At 37.8% G+C, this 21,099-nt stretch overlaps 3 protein-coding genes across 7 annotated transcripts in view; 2 read left to right on the forward strand and 1 right to left on the reverse strand.

The window, feature by feature from the left end:
* Positions 1–4,991, forward strand: part of LOC106083167 (uncharacterized) — a 34,293-nt gene extending 29,302 nt beyond the window's left edge. Inside the window, exons 1-5 of one of the 2 annotated variants that reach the window (XM_013246029.2) lie at positions 3,002–3,177; positions 3,366–3,597; positions 3,658–3,740; positions 3,799–4,421; positions 4,732–4,991. In XM_013246029.2, the coding sequence (XP_013101483.2) occupies positions 3,084–3,177; positions 3,366–3,597; positions 3,658–3,740; positions 3,799–4,421; positions 4,732–4,905 (1,206 nt within the window). In that variant the 5' untranslated portion in view covers positions 3,002–3,083 and the 3' untranslated portion in view covers positions 4,906–4,991. Of the gene's footprint in view, positions 1–3,001; positions 3,178–3,365; positions 3,598–3,657; positions 3,741–3,798; positions 4,422–4,731 lie in introns of those variants that run through there. The other variant, XM_013246030.2, reaches the window with a different exon arrangement.
* Positions 4,903–8,826, reverse strand: LOC106083170 (uncharacterized). Of its 2 annotated transcripts, none has more exons than XM_013246033.2 (3): positions 8,620–8,826; positions 5,135–5,618; positions 4,903–5,075 (listed from the first exon to the last, which is right to left on the reverse strand). In XM_013246033.2, exons 1-3 carry the CDS (start codon positions 8,777–8,779, stop codon positions 4,976–4,978), a joined length of 744 nt encoding a protein of 247 aa, XP_013101487.2. In that variant the 5' UTR covers positions 8,780–8,826; the 3' UTR covers positions 4,903–4,975. The 2 variants fall into 2 exon arrangements, with proteins under 2 accessions (XP_013101487.2, XP_013101486.2); XM_013246032.2 differs by having other exon boundaries at positions 4,903–5,078.
* Positions 8,827–15,006: 6,180 nt separating this feature from the next.
* LOC106083163 (uncharacterized) overlaps positions 15,007–21,099 on the forward strand; it is a 300,046-nt gene continuing 293,953 nt past the window's right edge. Inside the window, exon 1 of one of the 3 annotated variants that reach the window (XM_059370230.1) lies at positions 15,007–15,157. The gene's annotated coding sequence lies outside the window, so the exon portion shown is untranslated. Of the gene's footprint in view, positions 15,158–15,338; positions 15,497–21,099 lie in introns of those variants that run through there. The other 2 variants (XM_059370228.1, XM_059370229.1) reach the window with 2 other exon arrangements.

Here is a 21,099-nt window from a genome sequence, read left to right on the forward strand (position 1 = left end):
CTTGAAATATTCGTCTTTAAGATTCTATTACGCGGCATTTAGTTGTCTTATGACATGCCAATTTAGCACATGTAGAGTTGTACATGTCGTGTGATACATACGAAACTAACATATGAAAATCAATTTTCATAATTGCACTTCGATTAAGGCTGGTACTAAGTTTTTTTGGGGGGAAAATTTCCCTAAATCGTTCTTTCAGTGGTTTGACCAGGTTACCACATTTGATTTTTTTGGGTTCTTTGGCCAAAATGTCGCCATTTACATATAAAATTAATATGGCACCAACCAATTTATCAGCTGCTTACATACATGTTTAGACACAAATGTGAGTGTGTAGACCGTACTCAAATTCATATATGTTGTTGCAATTTCAACGAAAATCCACCTCTTCGAAATTAATAAATAATGAAACACAAAACTGTTTAAAAAGAAACGCATTGAGCTTTTATTTGTAAAAATAATTAGATTTTTTAGTATTTTCGTATGTATTAGTTAAATAAGCACAACTTTCCAAAAGCCTTTGCCAGCATCTTCCACTTGTATAATGTTGTTGTAATAGCAAGGCGAAAAGCACAACCTTTCTTTCACAATCGTTATTAGTTCGTACAGATTTATTGCAATAGCTTGTTATGAAAGAAACATTTATTTTAGAAGTAAATTTATTTATAATTTTATACAAATAGTTTATTTATGCATCCACAAATAATATTTTTTTCCACCCCGAGTAAATACGTGTGAGCAAGCAAGACTTGGTTACAATTAGAATGTTGGCGATCGCGTTTATTTAACGTATGAAAAATAATTGTTGCGCAGCGACAGTAGTTGTGCTCTTTTTGGGCGTCGTGAATTGTAAATTTCCCCTAGATGAAAAAACAAGTTATGGCGAAATGAACACTTCATCAATCTTTTCCGCTCATTTTTTTTATATGGAGTTTCACCGCGAAAACCAAATATAGTATCAACGTTTAGAGCGTGCTCTTTTCCTTTTGGCAAAAACACAAAGAAATCAGCTGTTTTTGTTGTCAATCAAATGAAAGCAACCCCAATTAAAATTGATTTCACAAATTTATGATTTAACCAGCTTTCTTACAACTTTAACAATTATAAAAAGCAAATCAGGTTTTGCTCAAGTTTTTCAGTTATGTCATATGAAAATAACATACAGGTGTGATAGCAAAAATGATGAATCGTATGTAAATTGACAATTTTGACAAACATTTTCAATAACATATGAATACAAAAAGTGACATGTCATATGACATCTACATGCCGTGTAATAGCGCCTTAAAACCCCATAAAGTATATATATGCTTGATCATCTTGACGTTCTGAGTTGATCTAGCCATGCCCATCCGTCCGTCCGTCTGTCAAGATCACGATAGCGGTCGAACGCATAAAGCTAGCCACTTGAAATTTTGCACAGATACTTAATATTGATGTAGGTCGTTGGGGATTGTAAATGGGCCATATCAATTGAGATTTAGATATAGCTCCCATATAAACCGATCTCCCGATTTGACTTCTTGAGCTCTTACAAGCCGTAATTTTTGTCCAATTTGGCTGAAATTTTGCATGTGGTGTTCCGTTATGACTTGGAACAACTGTGCTTAGTACGATCCAAATCGGTCTATAACCTTATATAGCTCCCATATAAACCGATCTCCCGATTTGACTTCTTGAACCCTTACAATTTGGCTGAAATATTATATGTAGTGTTCTGTTATGACTTCTAACAACTGTGCCAAGTACGGTGCAAAAGTCTTAATTTTCCACCATAAAGTCCATAGGAGGCCACCGTAGCGCAGAGGTTAGCTTGTCCGCCTAGACGCTGAACGCCTGAGTTCAAATCCTGGCGAACCATCATAAAATTTTCAGTGGTGGTTATCCCCTCCTAATGCTGGCGACATTTGTGAGGTACTTTGCCATGTAAAAACTTTTCCTCAAAAGGTGTCGCACTGCGGCACGCCGTCCGGACTCGGCTATAAAAAGGAGGTCCCTTATCATTGAAGTTTTAGCTTGAATCGGACTGTACTCATTGATATGTGAGAAGTTTACCCCTGTTTCTTAATGGAATGTTCATGGGCAAATTTGCAAAGTCCATAATGACTAGACTTCGATCAACCCTGATGTATTAAAATCAAGATTAAGACGGGTACCTCTAATAACATTTTGTTCCAAACACATGGAACTCCATGGAACTACTGTCCGATGAATGGCTGGAAAGTTTAAACTCATGCACACATAGCCATAACTTACCCCGGGATTCTGTTAATAATGTCATATTTTATGGCTGGTACTATATTCGTTTTCATCGTTGGAAACCGGTGTTTTTCGAGACTACCTTTCAGAAACGCTATGACGATTTTAATGATAAAATAACAATTTTATTAAAATTTTACCAGAAGTAATGAGGGAATGTCCTACTGAATAAAATCAGCAAGTTTTTTTGCTTTAAAATCTATTATCTATAAAAAGTAACCGCCGAAAAATATAGCAAAAACGCATATATTGGGTTGCCCAAAAAGTAATTGCGGATTTTTTAAAAGAAAGTAAATGCATTTTTAATAAAACTTAGAATGAACTTTAATCAAATATACTTTTTTTAAACTTTTTTTCTAAAGCAACCTAAAAGTAGCAGCTGATAACTGACAGAAGAAAGAATGCAATTACAGAGTCACAAGCTGTGAAAAAATTTGTCAACGCCGACTATATGAAAAATCCGCACTTACTTTTTGGGCAACCCAATAGTACAATTCTCTAGAGATAAAGGACTTTTCCTTCGCCTTAATACCAACCCTTTCTATTAATTGATTTTTTTTCGCCAATTACTCAATATATGTGCCAGCTTTACTTTCACTTTGTTCGCGAAATTTCCAGAATCTGTCAAAAGAATAGAAACAGTTATTTATATATATATATATATTGTATGCTCGAATAAGGTCAGTTACAAACAATAGTTCCGAGCTAGAGAAAGATATTGACGGCGTTAAAAAATTCTAAAGCACAGCCTTGTAGTTTGTAACTACAACCGCTTTAAAAACTTTGATTTTGAAAAAACTTTGTGTGATAATTCCTGCAGAAATATGTGGGCAAAATCTGAAGCATATAAAAACAATTACCTTCAAACTGAACTGATGCACATAACTCCAACTACCATAAATGAAATTGTGAATAAGGGTAAGCGAATTGAAAAACATTTATTTAAGAATTCATACAAATTTGGCCAATGAAGCTCAGTCGGGATATTCTGTTTTCCGTTGCTTCCATAACCACTGTTGTATAAACTGCTACTGCTACTTCTTTTCCCTACGAATGACAAGTCTGCATCTCTGCATTTATATATATAAAAATTTATTTATTTACAGAGGTAGAAAATCGTGATGGAGCATTATCCACAGTTTCCAACTATATGCCATCTAATTGTTTTTACAACCGCTCACCATTGGCATATGGTTTATGGGCATTGCCTGAACTCATGAAACAAATTGGCAGTGATGATTTCGAACTACAATACAAAGCATTAAGTTCTTTGGCGGAATATGTGGTGAATCCTTTGCATGCACAACGAGCTATTCGTCAATTTCAAGTCGTTAGAAGGTAAGTGCATTTCATTTCAATTGTGGTAATTTTATTAACCTATCAAAAGCAATTTGTCAGGTGCCAAAATATATTCTTTCGCATTCGTATGAAATATGAAAAGTCCAAGTTTCAAACTGCTGAACGAATATTAGAAATATTCTGTAAGTATGTTTCTACTCGTAACTTGTGAAGTGTTTTGAATGGCTTTTATTCTTCAAGATAATGTGGCCAAACATATGAGTGGTGTTGAGGCCATAGTTCACAGTAATCGCCTAATGGACCAGTTCTATGCTATTGTACGCGATCGTGAAGAAAATATGTTGAAAATATCTAAAATATTATCTCTATTGACGGAACGAATTTCCGCGGCAATCTATTTATTGGATAACTACAATGTAATGCAAAAATTTGCTGATATTTGGCGACAAGACATTTGCGCGCCCTACTATCCGATAGATCTATGGTTGCATTTTCAACACATTTTGCAGCAGGCTCCAGACAAAGCCATAGAGTTGGGACTCTTTGAAATTCTACATACCCGCATAAGGGGTCGTGTTTTTAAATTTCATCGTTGCGATTTGAAATGCTTCGCTTTGCTGCTAAGATGTGAAGAGGGACAAAAACGTTTTCTAAATGTGGATGGAGTAAGGGAAATGTACGAACTTCTGGTAGATCCCTCAAAACAATTGGACTCTTATGAAAATGTTATCCTGACCCTAATGAATGGAGTGCTTGCTAAGCCAGTACTGTGGAGGTGTAGGGAATTTACTAATCTCCCCATCATAATAACGGGACTGGCTGAAATTTCCAAGGAGTACAATATGCAATTATATTGTTTACAGGTATGTTGAATTGTTTTTCTATTAAAACGCAAAACCGTTTCTTTAAAAGCGGGAGAAATATCTTATTTAATACACTTCACAAAATATTTATAGGAAAATTGAGTAATAAATCGATACACTTTAGTATACAAAATAAATGTAATACCTTTCCCTATCCTACACTAAAACTGTGCATACATGCACTGAGTGTAATTTCTTGTTGAACTCTTTGTTTTGAGTCAATTTTTCGTTTAGTTCAATTCACACAAATGCTTCTTAAAAACGAGATTTTTGCACCGCAAATATTATTAATTTTATATTTTGCCTTAAGCTTTTGCGTGAATTGGGAGAGATGCCATGTATCAAACGCTTTATTCAAGAAAACTGTTTGAATACTCTCAACAACATCTCTTGTATTGGTGCTATGAATGAAAAATTACGTGAGGAACTATTATATTGGCTGCAAAGAGAAATCTATCATACATCTGAGTTAAAAAAGAAATAAGCTGAAAATTTGATTTATTTTCTAAACGGATTGTAACAAAAACATACGAATATAAAACATTTTTAATCGATCATAAAAAATCTCTCATTTCATCAGAGTCAATTACTTTGTCCAGTATTCCACTATCTTCACTAGTCTTATTTGTTTGCAGCTGTATATCAATGCTGTACCTGCTAACGATAGAACGAGTCAAAAAAAAAAATTAAAAAATACGATGAAAAATATATACCCGTAGTTCTCTTTTATTTCTTTCACAATGAGCGAGTATATTTCGCCCATTGACTTAGAGGTCGATTTTTCCAAGAATTGCTTGCAAAAGATGCGGATAAAGGGACTGCTTTGAAAGTTAGGCGTTTCTTCATTGGCTGCTATTAAATATTGTAAACCTTCATAGAGTCGTTTATTTTTAGTAATTTCTTTGAACTCTTTTTTTAAATCAATGTGTTTTCTTCGCTCCTCTACGGTAGGTGGTAGGTTGCCATTTTCATCTTCAGATTCAGTATCCCCATAACATCTATAATCTTGTAATTTCTGGACAATAAAGACTCGTGGTTTTCCAGCAAGTGTTTTGTTGGTCTTGAATAGCGTCAGCAGTTCCATATCTAAAAGAATGTGATAACTATCTTTGGTGCAAATGAATCGTCCTCTTGGACTTTTATTCTCCAGAACTACAACCATTACATAGGGAAAAAGGTCAAACGACACTTTGGTCACTAAAAGTAAAAGGATGTTATAAATAATTTCACTTCATTTATTAACCAAATATGTAATAAAAAGCCAAAAAGGCCCATCAAATAATTACATACAAGCATTTCAGTAACCTAAGTATAAGAGATAATTAAATTCAAATTAATTTCTTAACACAATGAGATACTTTATTATGTTTACCTAATATTTGGCTCCCCAGCCATAAAACAAAATAAAGAAGATAAAAGAAATTCAAATGGAAGACAGCGATAAATAGAAAGTGGCCCAAGACAGTGCAGAAGTACCAAGATATTCCAAATAAATTAAAAATAGTGCAGCTTTGAATATCAAAAGTAAGAGAGAATGTCAATTGAACAAGGAAAAAAAGTTAACCATCAGCAAAGGAGTTACAAAAATCAAGAATTTTTAAACGGAAAACGTTGTTGGAATGGAAGAATATGCGTAACTCATGAGGCAGTCGGTTCCAGTATCTCGCTACTATGTTCCTTCTAGGAATAAATAATTGCGTGTTACTAGTAGACCGAGAGAATACAAAAGTCCCCCTTAGAGTAACAGGTCTAATATTAGCAAAGTAGTAAATTCCTCCTGTTATATGAGTAATGAAGAAAACGTTGTATGTCTCGTCTTCGGACATTGTACAATTGTACATTGACAAACCGCCCAACGGAATTCACAATTCGCCTCAATTTTGTAAAGTTAGCCTGAATAGTACCTGAAAAAAAATCCAACCCGTAAAGTATCTGAGACATTAACAGAGAATAAGACAGAAGCTTCCTCACCTTGAAAGGTAGGTAAACCATAGAAGAATACATTTTACGAAGGCAAGACCAAACCTTCGCTGACAAGGCATCAATATGGTACCTAAAAGATAACTCAGTGTCAATAATAACACCCAAACATCTATTATGTCTGTCGACAAATTCAATCTCATTATTTCCAACAAAAATGTTAAGAGATGTGGTATTATATCTTCCAAACATTAGAGCCTTGGATTTGGAGGGATTAATTCTTAAAGAGTTGACAGAGGCCAAGTTAACAACCCTGCCCAAAACCCAGGTTATATCATTCTCAAGATCAATAGAACTGCCATCATTATCATCAGCAAACATAAACGTCTCACAATTCCTACAAGAAGTAAAACGATGCAAATCATTCACGTAAAGTATAAATAAAAGTGGACCCAAGATAGAACCTTGTGGTACACCAGAATGAAGAGAAAGCATGCTTGAGTTTGCACCGTTCAGAACCACAAACTGAGATCTGTTACTGTGTGTATCAGTTTGCAGGCAGATGTAGAAAAATTTAAAAAATCTCGCAATTTAGTAAGTAATCGAATAAAATTAATAGAATTGAAGGCTGCGTTTTCCGTTATTGGCATTCATTTGGATGGAATCAGTTAGCTTAAGTAACAAATGAGTGGTGTTGAGTCCTTGGCGAAAGGCATATTGCATATCGTGTATTCGAAGCTGCGATGAGTGTAATATTTGATTCTTCATTATGTGTTCAACAATCTTAGACATTGCAGGAAGTTTGGAAATAGGCCGTAAATCATCAACCCTTCTAACATGCTTCGCTTTAGGAATCGGTATTAGCCTGGCATTTTCTATCATGCCAAGGGAAAAGAAGAAGAAATCAGAACAAAATTAACCAGATCCAAAATAACATCGGAAACTTAAGGAAAGAGGCTATTGACAAAACGCATTGGAATACCATCCACACCAACTGACCCAGACTTCACCCTACGTATAGCTTCCATGACTTCAATCTCATTCACACAGCAAAACGATAAGGAACAGTCAGTCTCTCCATCACCTGAAAATTAAGACCTATCATCGTGCATTCCATCACCTTCAACAAAACACTCATTAACTTCGTTCGCATCAAAATCATCATTGAAGTTGTCTTCACCAACATATCCACATACCAGTCGCATCAAGACCCTAAAAAAGTTTATAAAAATGGTTGGAAATACTTGGAATACGTCTCTAATTCTCATCTGATCTACAAGATAGAAATGCAGAATAAGACAAATCCCTTAGAGACCTAGCAAGAACAATTTCCCTGGACTCCATCCACTTGTAATTACAATCACGTATACTTCTCTTGACTGTAGGAACAAAAGAGAGGAAGCTAGTGAGCATTTAGTATCAACTTTCCTGGCGTTGAAGACAGCATAACGGTCGAAATCTTGCAAAGAGGCAAACAACCCAAACCAATCAATATTTTCGTAGTCACAAAACTCAAAACACTCGGGTGACTGCTGAAAAATATAATGAAGAGATGCCAATATAAGAGAATGATCAGAAACGGAGGGACATTGTACTTGATCCGAATTAGAAATTAAAGAAAGGTTACTAACTAGCATGAAATCAATTAAATCAAAATGTGTAGGTCTAGAGTTGTGAACCAAAATTAAGTTATCTAGCTCTAGAAATATTAAAGAGGTTACAATTAAAATCTCCAAGGACAACAACTCCTGCATACCTAGAAAAAATATCTTTATGACAGCTCTCGAAGTCGTCCAAATCACCCTTCGGTAAGTATGCAACACCAAGAAGCGGCTTAACCTCATTTAAGACCAACTCAATAAATAGCGACTCACAACGTTAACCGGAGGCCTTTCTATTCTATACCGTAACCCATTAGCTATGTTCATCGCTACACCTCCTCCCCTACCAGAAACTAGACGGTAATTTCGACATATTTTATATCCAGGTATGGAGATCATGCGGTCCGAAATATCCGAAGTTAGCCACGTTTCAGAGACCGCGAATATGCTAAAGGAGTTCTCATTAAGAATAGAACGCAGCTCGTTAATTTTAAAAGGTGGTCTTAGACTCCTGCAATTCATATGAGATATACTTAACTGAATTATCGTGCACTATAGGACCAAGACTTTCATCATAGTAGATTAAGGCGGGGAACCAAATTGTGGAATAAAAAAACAAATCAAAATTACTTATTTTTATTGGAAATTGGAACAGTATAATTCAGCATGCTACTTACAACGATCCATTTCCTCGTACAACTCATCGCATGTCAGGTTATTGAAAACACGCACACGGTTCTTTAATGATTCATGTTCAAAAGTTTCCCTCAAGTGTTCAACTTGTTGCTTGTAATTATTCACCCAATTAAATATAAATATGTTCTCGCAACTAAGCATTATAGAGTATTTCTAAATCAAAAAAAACAGAAAAGGGGAAATAATACACTTGCCTAGTCTTTTTGCGTTATGAATGTTGACATTATTCACAAACCATAAACATTCACTTAGTGTTCAAACTAATCTGATCATATGGTATCGAAACTACAGTGATGCCAATTAGCGAATTTTTTGAAGAAAACTCGGTTGAATAAAGAAGGTGGGCTCACTTGCCCAGCTGATGGAATTGTCCAACTTCAGAGTTGTATTCAAATCCCACTAAAATGTCAAACTTAAATTTTTTTTTCACATTTTAATTGTTTTAATTTATTATTTACACCTTTATAATCATAATTCTTTTGATCTTGTGGCTGCTTCATATGATAAGGCAAATGAAAATTAGAAAGTCAATTAGGAAGTGTCCAGAAATTTGACAGCCTAGTGGTCTGATTTCGTTGTTGTTGGGCAAGGGGGGCAACCTTCTTAAATTAACCATGCCACTGCTCATAATGATACGAGACCGGTGCCCTACGTTTTTAAAATTTTCATAAATTATATTGTGTCCCTTTTTATACCCTACACCACAACTGTGTAACACCCAAAAGGAAGAGAGATAGACCCATTGATAAGTATACCGATCGACTCAGAATCACTTTCTGATTCGATTTAGCTATGTCCGTCTGTCTGTCTGTCCGTCCGTTCGTCTGTCTGTCCATGTTAATTTGAGCACAAAGTACAGGTCGCAGTTTTCATCCGATCGCCTTCAAATTTGGTACAGGCATGTTTTTCGGCCTAGAGACGAAGCCTATTGAAATTGAAGAAAATCGTTTCAAATCTGGATGTAGCTCCCATATATATGTTCGTCCGATTTTCAGTAATAATAAATAAATTACAAATTACAAATTAATGCAATAAAATGGTCATTTGTTAACCGATTCTCTCGAAATTTGGCAAGAAGGATTTTTTTACGACTATCGACATTTCTAGTAAATTTCATGGAATTTCAGATTTAGATATAGCTCTCATATATACATATGTATATATATATCTCGCCCGGGTTTCACTCCTAGAGCCACTGCAAGCACATTTATTGACCAATCTTCCGCTTTCCTCGACGACTACCACATTATACATAGAGATTGGTCAAAATCGGTTCAAATGTAGATATATCTCCCATATATATGGTCGTCCGATTTGCAGTAATATTGCAATAAAATGGTCTTTTGTGAACCGATTTTCTCGAAATTTGGCAGGAAGGATTTTCTTATGACTCGCAATATTTTGCAATTTCTAATGTGTATCTTCTTTTGTAGTTAGATTCTGGGGCTTATATCTTGACGTCCTTGAAATTTGGCACATATCCTCGAGTTGTACATGGGGCTGTGAGTGCAGTCTTCTGTTCTAAAGGCTTATCCTTTGCCTTTTGATTCGATTTATGAGCGGAAATCCTTGTCTTTAGTTTTGTTTATGTTGTGCCAATGTATGCAATTGGGCGTATATTGGACTTGTTCCCACCGCAGCTTATCTTGTATACCACGTTCGATTTTTCCTCTTTCCTTATCCTGGTTTTAGTCTTGTTAAATAGGTTGTTGACGGTATTGCCGCTTGTTATTGCCAGTTGGTATGAGTCTTTGTTTTAAATGTTGGAATAACCAAATCTCTCCGTAAAGCCTGAAATATATGTTGTTCTTTTATAAATTCTTGGTGCAAGTTCCTTAGTATTCTTGTCCTTTTTGTTCTTCACGTGTTTTATTAGATCCGTTATAGTTTTTCTTGGGAAATCATTTTGCTCTAATATGTTTCAAGTTCTTTTCTCATTTTCGGTGTGGAAGGATTTGCCGCTTATTTTAAACACCCTATAGATAAAATTTGTGACACTGTTGATTTTTATTCTCCTTGGATGCTTTTAATAGAAGTTGATGAGTCTTCCCGATGCTGTTTCGAGCTTCAATCTGTTGCCTTTCCTATGGACTACTTGTCGAGGTAGGATAGCATGCCATTTGTTGCGCATTCCATTGTAAATCGGATCTGTTTATTGAATGAATTCAATATTCGGAGAGTGTTTTCTACTTCATTCTTGTCGATTATGCATAATGTCACCTAAATATTTGGTCAAAAATCGCGGTTTGCTCCATGATTATGTGTGCTACAATCGGCGATAATGTAGCTCCCATTGGGATGCCCTTTTTCTGTTCAAAAATCCTGTCGTCATACATAAAATATCTGGAATTTTTTATACATCAGTTAACCATCTCTATAAGTAAATCCATTGGAATTGTTGTATATTCTTGAATAATTGTCCATTTCTCCTTTATTGTCGATATTGCCAGATTGACAGGAACACTGGGAAACAAGGATACAACATCGAACGAGACTAGCAATTCCGTGTCTTTAATCTCTTGGTCGTTGATTCCCGTTTTGAATTCTATTCCGTCCTTTATGTTGTATATTGAGTCCTTCGTAACATTGTTTAATATCTCTCTGATGTATTTGGATAATCCGTATATAGTGGAGTTTATGGAGGAGCATATCGGCCTAAGTGGGGTGCCTGTTTTATGGATTTTTGGTAGTCCACATATCCTTGGAGTTTTACTCGTCGTGTTTATGATGTTTTGATTAAAAAGGGTGTCCACAATTTTGTTGTTTTTGATTTGAATTCCTGATGTTGGGTCTCTTTTTAGTCGTCTATACGTGCAGATGTCCTCTTGGGTGCATCTCGTTTTCGCGTCATATTCGCCCTTTTTCATCGCCACATTTTTTCCTCCTTTATCTGCGCTTAATATTAAAATCTCCTCATTTTCCTTCAGAAATTTTCGAGTTTCCCCCAATGTGCTTAGAATAAATTTGTCTCTCCTACCCAAATTATTTTTCTGTAATGTCATAAATGTGTTTTATTGAGAAGCGAAAAAGTTTAAACTTAAGCCTAGTACTATCTTCAACTTTTCGCCCGAACAGAAATAGTTATGAGTTCCTTAAGCAAAATAATACCAGCGACATGTCGCCACGCCAATACAAAATTCGCCTCAATCAGCGGTATCGAGAATGGCCGCGACTAGCAATAATAATCGGTATTCTATACAACCGCAGTGTTGCATTTGAATTTCGAAAGAGATTTGATGCAAATCTCCTCAAATTAGTAGATTTGCTCACACTGAAAATGTATGGGAAACCTCGTTCCAAAACACGAGATTTCCGAAATCTCGTCGCAAATCTTGCTCCAAGTGTCAACATGGTTTAAAAGTTGGGGTGTGTGCTTTGTACGTGGTCAATCAAGGCGGATTTTAAAAGGTGGTCTCAAGATATATACATTTCGGGTAGTGGCAGTTGCCAAACAACAACATATTGAGTGCACTATCTGTCAAAATCAGTGATCAGTGCAACTCTGATTTTGCGTATATTACTAGCTCGCGCCATTTTTCGTTGTTTTTATGTGTTATGGTTCTTAACTATAATACACACACACAACCAAAATTCGTTGTCAGATAATGCACTTCGCAAGAAAAAATTGTACACAGCTGTTTACGGTACACTACCTGGTAATTATGTCATGGGTGGTCTTACGCGAACAGCTGCTAGCAACCGGCCGGGTTTGACGGCATTAAGATTTCAGACTTTTGTTTGCATTCTCTTTGTTCAGATTCAGGAACTCTGCACATATTGCGACAAATTTTGTCGGCTTTTCAATTCAGCTAATAAAATGAAAATCGTTTCAGCTTCGTTCCTGGTAAAGACCAAATTAGGAAGGCTCTTGATAAGTTAACTATCAAATTAGTCAATTTGATTGAAACGCTGCCTACAAACATCAAAGTGCAAATCGATGCCAACATGACATCAATTAAGAAAAAATTACTAGTCTCGCCTCCACACACACACACACAGAAGGTGTTCTATAGTCTTTTCTTCTTCGATGTCCTCAAAGCTTCTGCAAAAGTCGTTGCTGGCAACCTTCAGGCTGTCAGCAAGTTTTCCGATTAGACAGTGAGCTGTCATGACGAACACAATGACTGAGACGTATGTTCTTGCCAATGACAGCAAAGCAGTAGACCTTTTCAAGTCTAGATGAGGCCACATAGCTTTGGAATGCTCACAACCCCCTCTTTGCGACTATCTATCGCAAGCTCGTCTGCTTTAGAATTCCCTGGGATATCTCTGTGCCCGGCACCCAGAACAAGTGAATTTTGATCTGTTCAGCCATTTCGTTGAGAGATCTGCGACAGTCGAGGGCGGTTTTTGTGTTTGCCTGGCTGTCTGAGAAAATATTTATGCCAATTGTCGTTATGAGAATATATCTTAGCCATTCCACGACTTCCTTAATTGCAAGGATCTCTGCTTGATACACACTGCAGTGATCGGTGTACTTTAGAGTACACCCCAAAGCCCACCTGGTCGTCTAGTTTGGAACCATCCGTATAGAAGTCTATGTAAATTCTGTTACCAGGGATATCGTTGTTCCAATCGGTTCTATCGGGAATAGTGGTACAGTACTTTTTATCAAAAATCGGCAAAGATAGGGTGTAATACACACTGCCTGGAACATCGGACATTGTATCAAGGATAACAAAATGTCCATAGCCGCCACGTAACCAAAGCGAAAACCCCCTTAGCCTCACGGCAGTGGTCGCAGAAATTTGTCTAGCCTCAATGCCCAGAGGGATTAGATGCAGCATTAAATTCAGTGCATTAGATGGTGTCGTCCTCAGTGCGGCTGTGATGCACAAACTAGCCATCCTTTGGATCCGGATAAGTATTGAGCAGTAGGTGGACTTTTGAAGCGCCGTCCACCAGACCACAACACCATATAGCATTAGAGGTCTGACAACTGCAGTATATACCCAATGCATGACACGCGATCTAAACATTCAACTTTTGCCAATGGCTCTCTTGCAGGTGTATAGGTCAAGAGTGGCCCTTGTATGTTATTTTATTGGAGCTATAATATCAAGTTATCGTCCGATTCGGACCATAATTGAACGGAATGTTGGAGACCATAGTAATCGTTGTGTAAAATTTCAGCCAATTCGGATAAAAATTGCACCCTTTAGAGGCTTCAGAGGTAAAATCGGTTTTTAATGGGAGCTATATCAGGATATAGACCGATTCAGACCATATTTGACACAAACTAGGGTCATGAGAGAAGTCGTTGTATAAAATTTCAGCCAAATCGGATAAGAACTGCGCTCCTAGTGGCTCAAGAAGTCAAGATTCAAGATCGGTATATATGGCAGCTATATTTCTGGTTATGGACCGATTTAAACCATAGACAGTTGTTAGAAATCATAACACAACACCTCATGCAAAATTTCAGCCCAATCGGATAAGAATTGCGCCCTTTAGTGACTCGAGAAGTCAAGATCCACGATCGGTTTATATGGCAGCCATACCAAAATATGGGCCGATATGGCCCATTTACAATCCCAACCGACCTACACCGTGCAAAATTTCAAGCGGATAGCTTTACTCCTTCGAAAGTTAGCGTGCTTCCGACAGACAGACGGACGGACGGACATGGCTAGATCGATTTAAAATAATATGACGATCAAGAATATATACTTTATGGGGTCTCAGAGGAATATTTCGAGGAGTTACAAACAGAATGACGAAATTAGTATAACCCCATTCTATGGTAATGGGTATAAAAATAAACGGCCAAGCTCATCGGAAGTTCAAAAAAAAAAAAATGGTGGAATTACTTGGACACTAAACCAGATATTCTGGAAACAAGGGGGTTTCGAGAACTCTCCAGCAAAATAAAAAATTTTGAAAATCGGACCATAAATGCGCTTTTAAGCCCGACAAAATTTTGTAGGGGCAAGGTGACCAAATTGGAAGGCCGAACTATGGGCCCCCGGACCCTCTTGGGCCCTGAAGTTTAACCGCTATAGTTTGGATAACACCTCAGCTGTAACCATTTACAATTTCGTGAATATATCTTTATCCGTTCACAAATGGCAGATTTATTTTTCCATCCCACTGTGTAACATGGGGTAACCCCCACTTGGTCTTTAGTTTGTCCCAAAGTTCGTACGACACAAGGGGAAATGTGCCGAAAAAAAGGAGATATGAATGCACCAAACAGCTGTGAACTTTTGTCACACTATCAACACAATGGAGAATCTCCAGTGTTGTTACACATAAACAGAGAACAAATCTTTGGCAAAAGCTTAACCGTTTCGAAGCTTTCATCACAATGTGTTGAGGCTTATTTAAGTGATGGTTTACGGCCCAACTTGTTTAGTTTTTGATAGACTCGCAAGCGTGAATGTCGTTTGTTTGTGCCGTTATTTACGTTGCATGTGCGAGGTGGTTCGGTTACGGATTCGAGGATTACGGTTTAAACAGTATTCATTTGTTTTTGTAAACAATCCACATTGCCCGAACCGAAAGTTGAAAGTGTGCTTGGTGCGTGAGTGAGAAGGAAGCTTTCACAGCTGTTTTGTTTTTGTTGCTTCGCATTATGATTTGATTTTATTACGAGCATCATCTCGTCTTTGTAACACAAACTCAGCAGGAGTTTCAGTTGCCTGTGGAAGTTCGTCGGTTAAATGTCTATCGGTGCGCAGCGGTACATACGTCGGTTTATTTCGTCATTGTAAAAATAACTAACGTATACTTGATGTTTAAACAAGAAAGTACCTGTTTGTTCATGTGTTTGGGGTTTCTTTTTGGTGAAAATTGAAAATTGATTGATGCTAATAAGAGCCAAGTAATAAATAAATTTAAAAAATATTTAAACTTAAGGTAGTGAAAAAAGTAAAAAAAAAAATCCAAAAAAAAAATGCTAAAAATTACTATTTTAACAAATATTGATCAATCAATGTATCCTTATGTTTACCTAATAGCTTTGAAAGTTACCTAAACTGGCTAAATAACACCTACAACAGGATATAAAGTGAATACCATATGAGGACACTTGTGAGATTGGCTATAGTTAAGCATCCATCTGCCACTTTTCCAATTTTAATTTGTATTTGTTAGCGGTTAAGGAATCAATTTTTGTGGCATGGAGAGAATGGAGGTTAAAGTGTATTTCTTTGGAAAAACCGTAAATAAATATTGTGAGGTCACATTCCCCAAAGTCGGCTATAAAAGTGAAGCTTCCTTATCATTGAGCTTAAAATGACTTGACTCAGACAGCACCCATTGATATGTGAGAAGTTTGCAATTTGCAAAGCGGTTAAGAGGGAAGTTGGTTGCTAAAAAAATCAATACTATAAGCAGTAAAAAACAGAATTACTATGTAAACTACCAAAAAGGAGTAAAAGCGCGCTATGTTCGCATCGTGAATATTGCTAAAGATGCATTACACGATATGAACTTAGTTGAAGGGCATAGTTGTACTTTCTATCAAAACAGGCAAAATTAAAAGCTTCAAGGAATCGTAGAAGACTAATCGGGAGATTGCTTTATATGCTTATAGACCGATTTGCATAATATTTACCATGGCTGTTCAGGTCGTAACAAAACACTACGTGCAAAATTTCAGCCGAATCGTATAAAATTGCGGCTTATATATAGCTCAAGACGTCAAATCGTGAGAATGGTTTATATGAGAACTATATCAGGTTATAAAGGGTGATTTTTTTGAGGTTAGGATTTTCATGCATTAGTATTTGACAGATCACGTGGGATTTCAGACATGGTGTCAAAGAGAAAGATGCTCAGTATGCTTTGACATTTCATCATGAATAGACTTACTAACGAGCAACGCTTGCAAATCATTGAATTTTATTACCAAAATCAGTGTTCGGTTCGAAATGTGTTCATTCACCGTTCAGCGATGAGGCTCATTTCTGGTTGAATGGCTACGTAAATAAGCAAAATTGCCGCATTTGGAGTGAAGAGCAACCAGAAGCCGTTCAAGAACTGCCCATGCATCCCGAAAAATGCACTGTTTGGTGTGGTTTGTACGCTGGTGGAATCATTGGACCGTATTTTTTCAAAGATGCTGTTGGACGCAACGTTACGGTGAATAAACACATTTCGAACCGAACACTGATTTTGGTAATAAAATTCAATGATTTGCAAGCGTTGCTCGTTAGTAAGTCTATTCATGATGAAATGTCAAAGCATACTGAGCATCTTTCTCTTTGACACCATGTCTGAAATCCCACGTGATCTGTCAAATACTAATGCATGAAAATCCTAACCTCAAAAAAAATCACCCTTTAGTTGTTGGGAGTTGACCATAATTTCAGTCAACTCGGATAGAAATAACGGCTTCCAGTGTCTGAAGCTGCTAGATGTTGTTTGACCGCTTGGCTTAACCTTATTCAGTGAATCCTGATCCAAAATTGAAACGATATGCCCCATTTGCAATCTCTTAACACCCTACTGCAACGAAGTAGACCATACTTAGCACTTCGTTCAAAATGTCAGCCTTATCGGATAATAATTGCGGTCGAAGGACCACTTTATATGGAAGCTACATCCAAATCCAGGATTCACGAATAGAAGGTTAGGTCACCTGCGCAAACATTAAGTGGATAGACCCCAAGTTGACAACCTCAATGTCAAAAGTATTGCCAAAAATTGAAAAAATTGCATGTTAGCTGACCGCTTGGCTTAACCTTATTCAGTGAATCCTGATCCAAATTTGAACCGATATGGCCCATTTGCCAATTTGCATTCTCTTAACACCGTACTGCAACGAACAGCAGTAGTAAGAAGTATTTGTCTATATGCTGCAGTTGTATAGACCTATAAATCTATATGGTGTTGTGGCCTGGTGGACGGCACTTCAAAAGTCCACCTGTTCAATAGTCAATTGGATCCTAAGGATGGCTTGTTTTTGCATCACAGCCGCACTGAGGACGACACCATCTGCTGTACTGCATTTAATGCTACATCTAATTCCTCTGGACATTGGGGCTAGACAAATTGCTGCGACTAATGCCGTGAGGCTAAGGGAGTTTTCTCTTTGGTCATGTGACGGCTACGGACATTTTGTTATCTTTGATAAATGTCCGATGTTACAGGCAGTGTGGATTATACCCTAACTTAGCCGCTTTTTTTATAAAAAGTACCGTACCACTATTGCTGATAGAAACGATTGGAACTATGGATATCCCTGGTAATAGAAGTTACATAGACTTCTGTACGGATGATTCCAAACTAGACGACCAGGTGGGCTTTGGGGTGTACTCTAAATGTCTAGCACTGATCATATCGGAAAGGTTACCCGACCGTTGCAGTGTGTATCAAGCGGAGATCCTTGCAATTAAGGAAGTGGTGGAATGGCTTAGATATAATGTCATAACGACGATTGGCATAAATATCTTTTCAGACAGCCTGGTAGCCACAGAACTCCTGGAGAACGTATTTCTGAACACAAAAACCGCTCTCGATTGTCGCAGATCTCTCAACGAGATGGCTGAACAGTTCAAAATTCACCTGTTCTGGATGCCGCGCCATACAGACATTCCAGGGTACTGTAAAGCGGAGGAGCTTGCGAGACTAGGAACTACCTTACACTTTCCATTCCAGGGTAACTGGAATCTGTGGGTATGCCTCTAGCGACATGTAAGCTAAGTTTTCAGGACCAGGCCCGAAGGACAACGAATGTTAGATGGTCACAGAGTGGGGGCTGTGAGCGTTTCAAAACTATGTGGCCTAATCTAGACTTGAAGAGGTCTAACGCTTTCACGGAAATCGACTTTGAGCGAGCGTCGGTCACAACTAAATTAATTAAACCAGCCATACAAAGATTTAAGTTCATCAATGTTCATCATCATGATAGGTTAGGTTAGGTAAGATTGGCAGTCCTTTACAGACTCACTTAGACAATTTTAGGTCCATTGTGATACCACATTAGCGACAGACCAAGGCTTCTTCACCATGATCGCCAGTGTGATAATTAGTAAAAATTTATAAGTTATATCATGACCTATTATGTAACTATCAGTTTACGAAGCTTCAATTTACGAAAAGGTATGTAGACTTATCTGTGCCACTGCACATATGTATGTCTTTTATTTACAATTTGGGGTATATTAAATATTTTACAATAAAATATGGCCAATGGTAAACTGTTCATAGGGGCAACAACAATCTCTCTCCATCGAGCTCTAGCGTTGGCCAAAGCCTTGGCTTGATTCCACGATATATGGGTTGAATCCAACTCTCTTTAATTACACCGGATCCATGTTTGCGGGTTTCAGCCTAGGACATTTCTTGCTATATCATCGCGCGGTCGGCTTAGGATATGACCCAACAAGTCCATTTTCTCTTCCAGATTTCTAATAGGAAAATGGTCACGAGTTAATTCCTTTGTTTTTGTCAACACTTAGTGTCGTCTGGGCCATAAACTTATATAGCAGCCCATATACCTTCATTCACTTTTATTCTATGCCCCATATTAATTCATGTTCGGTATGGTGTCGCATCCCAATTGGTAGAATCTATCTGTCACAAAAACCGGGCATGGACAGTTGTCCAACATTTCATTATGAACGCCGCATACCTGCATACAACATTTTTTGTCCATCGCTGGAACATGGGCTTCCATTCCTATGTGTTCCGAAGGTCATATTCGTATTGCCACGGTTTAGATTTTCCATGGGAACTTTGTCATCGTTTTTCGCCTATGTCTCAGATAGCGTTACCAGCATGGATTTTTTAAAGTACCGTCGGCTAAACCCCTACACTAACTTTTCTCATTTTATTTCACTGACACATGTGGACCAAGCGTTAATTGTCTTGTGACTTTTCGGAACGGTTTGTGATTTGACTGGTCCGAAAGATAATAGAATGCCAATGCTGTCTTCTCCGCTAGGTTAGGTTGAATTGATAGCCCACCATAGGTGAGTACACTCGGAGGACACTTTGGCCGACTGTGACATCCCAGAGAGAAAAAAAGAGAAGAAGAAGACGTGAGACCTAGAATCAGATCTTGAGGTTATACATAAATAAAGAAACAGTAAGAGTGGAAACATATACCAGGTGGTAAACGCCTATCCTTTACGCACGTACGTATGTGCATCCGAGTGCCGCATCTCATCGCACCTCCCGTCGAAACTATTCCGTTCCGTCCACGAGACTTCCCAGAGAAACGTTCGCAACAACGGCCTGTACAAGACCATTGGTGACTGTTTTTGCCGAACTCGTGAAACCCGAACCCACATGTTGTTGTAATTCAAGTCTACTGAAGAGCGAAAACGCGCAAGTTGTTGTTGAGCAGATAATTTTGAAAAGCAACCCCGATTCACTGCTTGGTAGTATCTCGAATTTATCGCCGCTACACTGAGATATGAGAAATAACTCGCTGCACACTGAGTCATATAAAAGTGTCTCGCTGTCATTCTCAAAAGATGAACTGATCACTCAAATCGTTGTTGTATCTGTCTCATAAAAAGAACTTACGCACATGTGAGTGTGTATGTGTTTACCCATGCTTTTGTCAAATCAACCACCTTGCCTTCGTACAAATTTAGTACTATGAAAGCAGACGACAAGAAAAATGCTTTGTCTGAAGCAAAATGTACCCGAATACATGCATTGTTCAACATGCAGTTACTGAAAGCTGAATCAATCTCTCTTTTTGCATTCACTCATTTTGTTGTCTTCAAGTCTTGTTATCTGTTTAACTCAGTTCTCAAAATGGTTATGGTTATTAGTGTATCTTGAAAGCAGAAATAAATCACGCCCCTGCAGCCCGGACGTGAACAGACCAAATACTTGATAGCGTCCTCCTCATCCTCATTAAGACAACTCCTGCAGAAGTCATTGAGAGGGATTCCCAGGCAGTGTCCTCTTATGACTGCTGTCATGGTGCTCAGTGACCTCTTATCGAATGCCAGTAACTCCTTGGTCCTTGCTTCTACATAAATCGATCTCCAGATTTTTACTTCTCATTTTCGTTTGATATATAGGTGATGGAAAATTAAAGATCGATACTATCGATATTTATTATTAAAACTATCGAAAATATCGAATGTTGCGATTATTGATAGATTGCCAGCTCTAACCGAGTCCCACTTCGATACCGACTCCACACTGGTCATTCCCTTTACTATATTCAGTAGCTCGAAAAATGGCATGTATGCAGGACCGGCGACTGGTTCGACCGGTAAAGACGAACCCTTCCTGGAGCACTCGTTCGCCTCGCATTTTCCGGAATGTTCTTATGTCTGTCATGTCATCGCCATATCATGAACTCGGAGTCCATGCAGGGTTTCCAAACAACCCGCCAAGCATTTCGACCTCACCATCCTCTAACCGAGGGCCTTGAACCTCGCCATGCTGTCCTCATAAATCCTGAGTTTTGAGGGCGGTAGGGGGGTCTCATCGTACTTAAACACAGCATTCGTCCTTCACTCCTCCCTCTTGGAAAAGCCACCGAGCTC

Source organism: Stomoxys calcitrans, chromosome 5 (assembly GCF_963082655.1).
Source record: "Stomoxys calcitrans chromosome 5, idStoCalc2.1, whole genome shotgun sequence".
In the NCBI taxonomy this organism is placed as follows: domain Eukaryota; kingdom Metazoa; phylum Arthropoda; class Insecta; order Diptera; family Muscidae; genus Stomoxys; species Stomoxys calcitrans.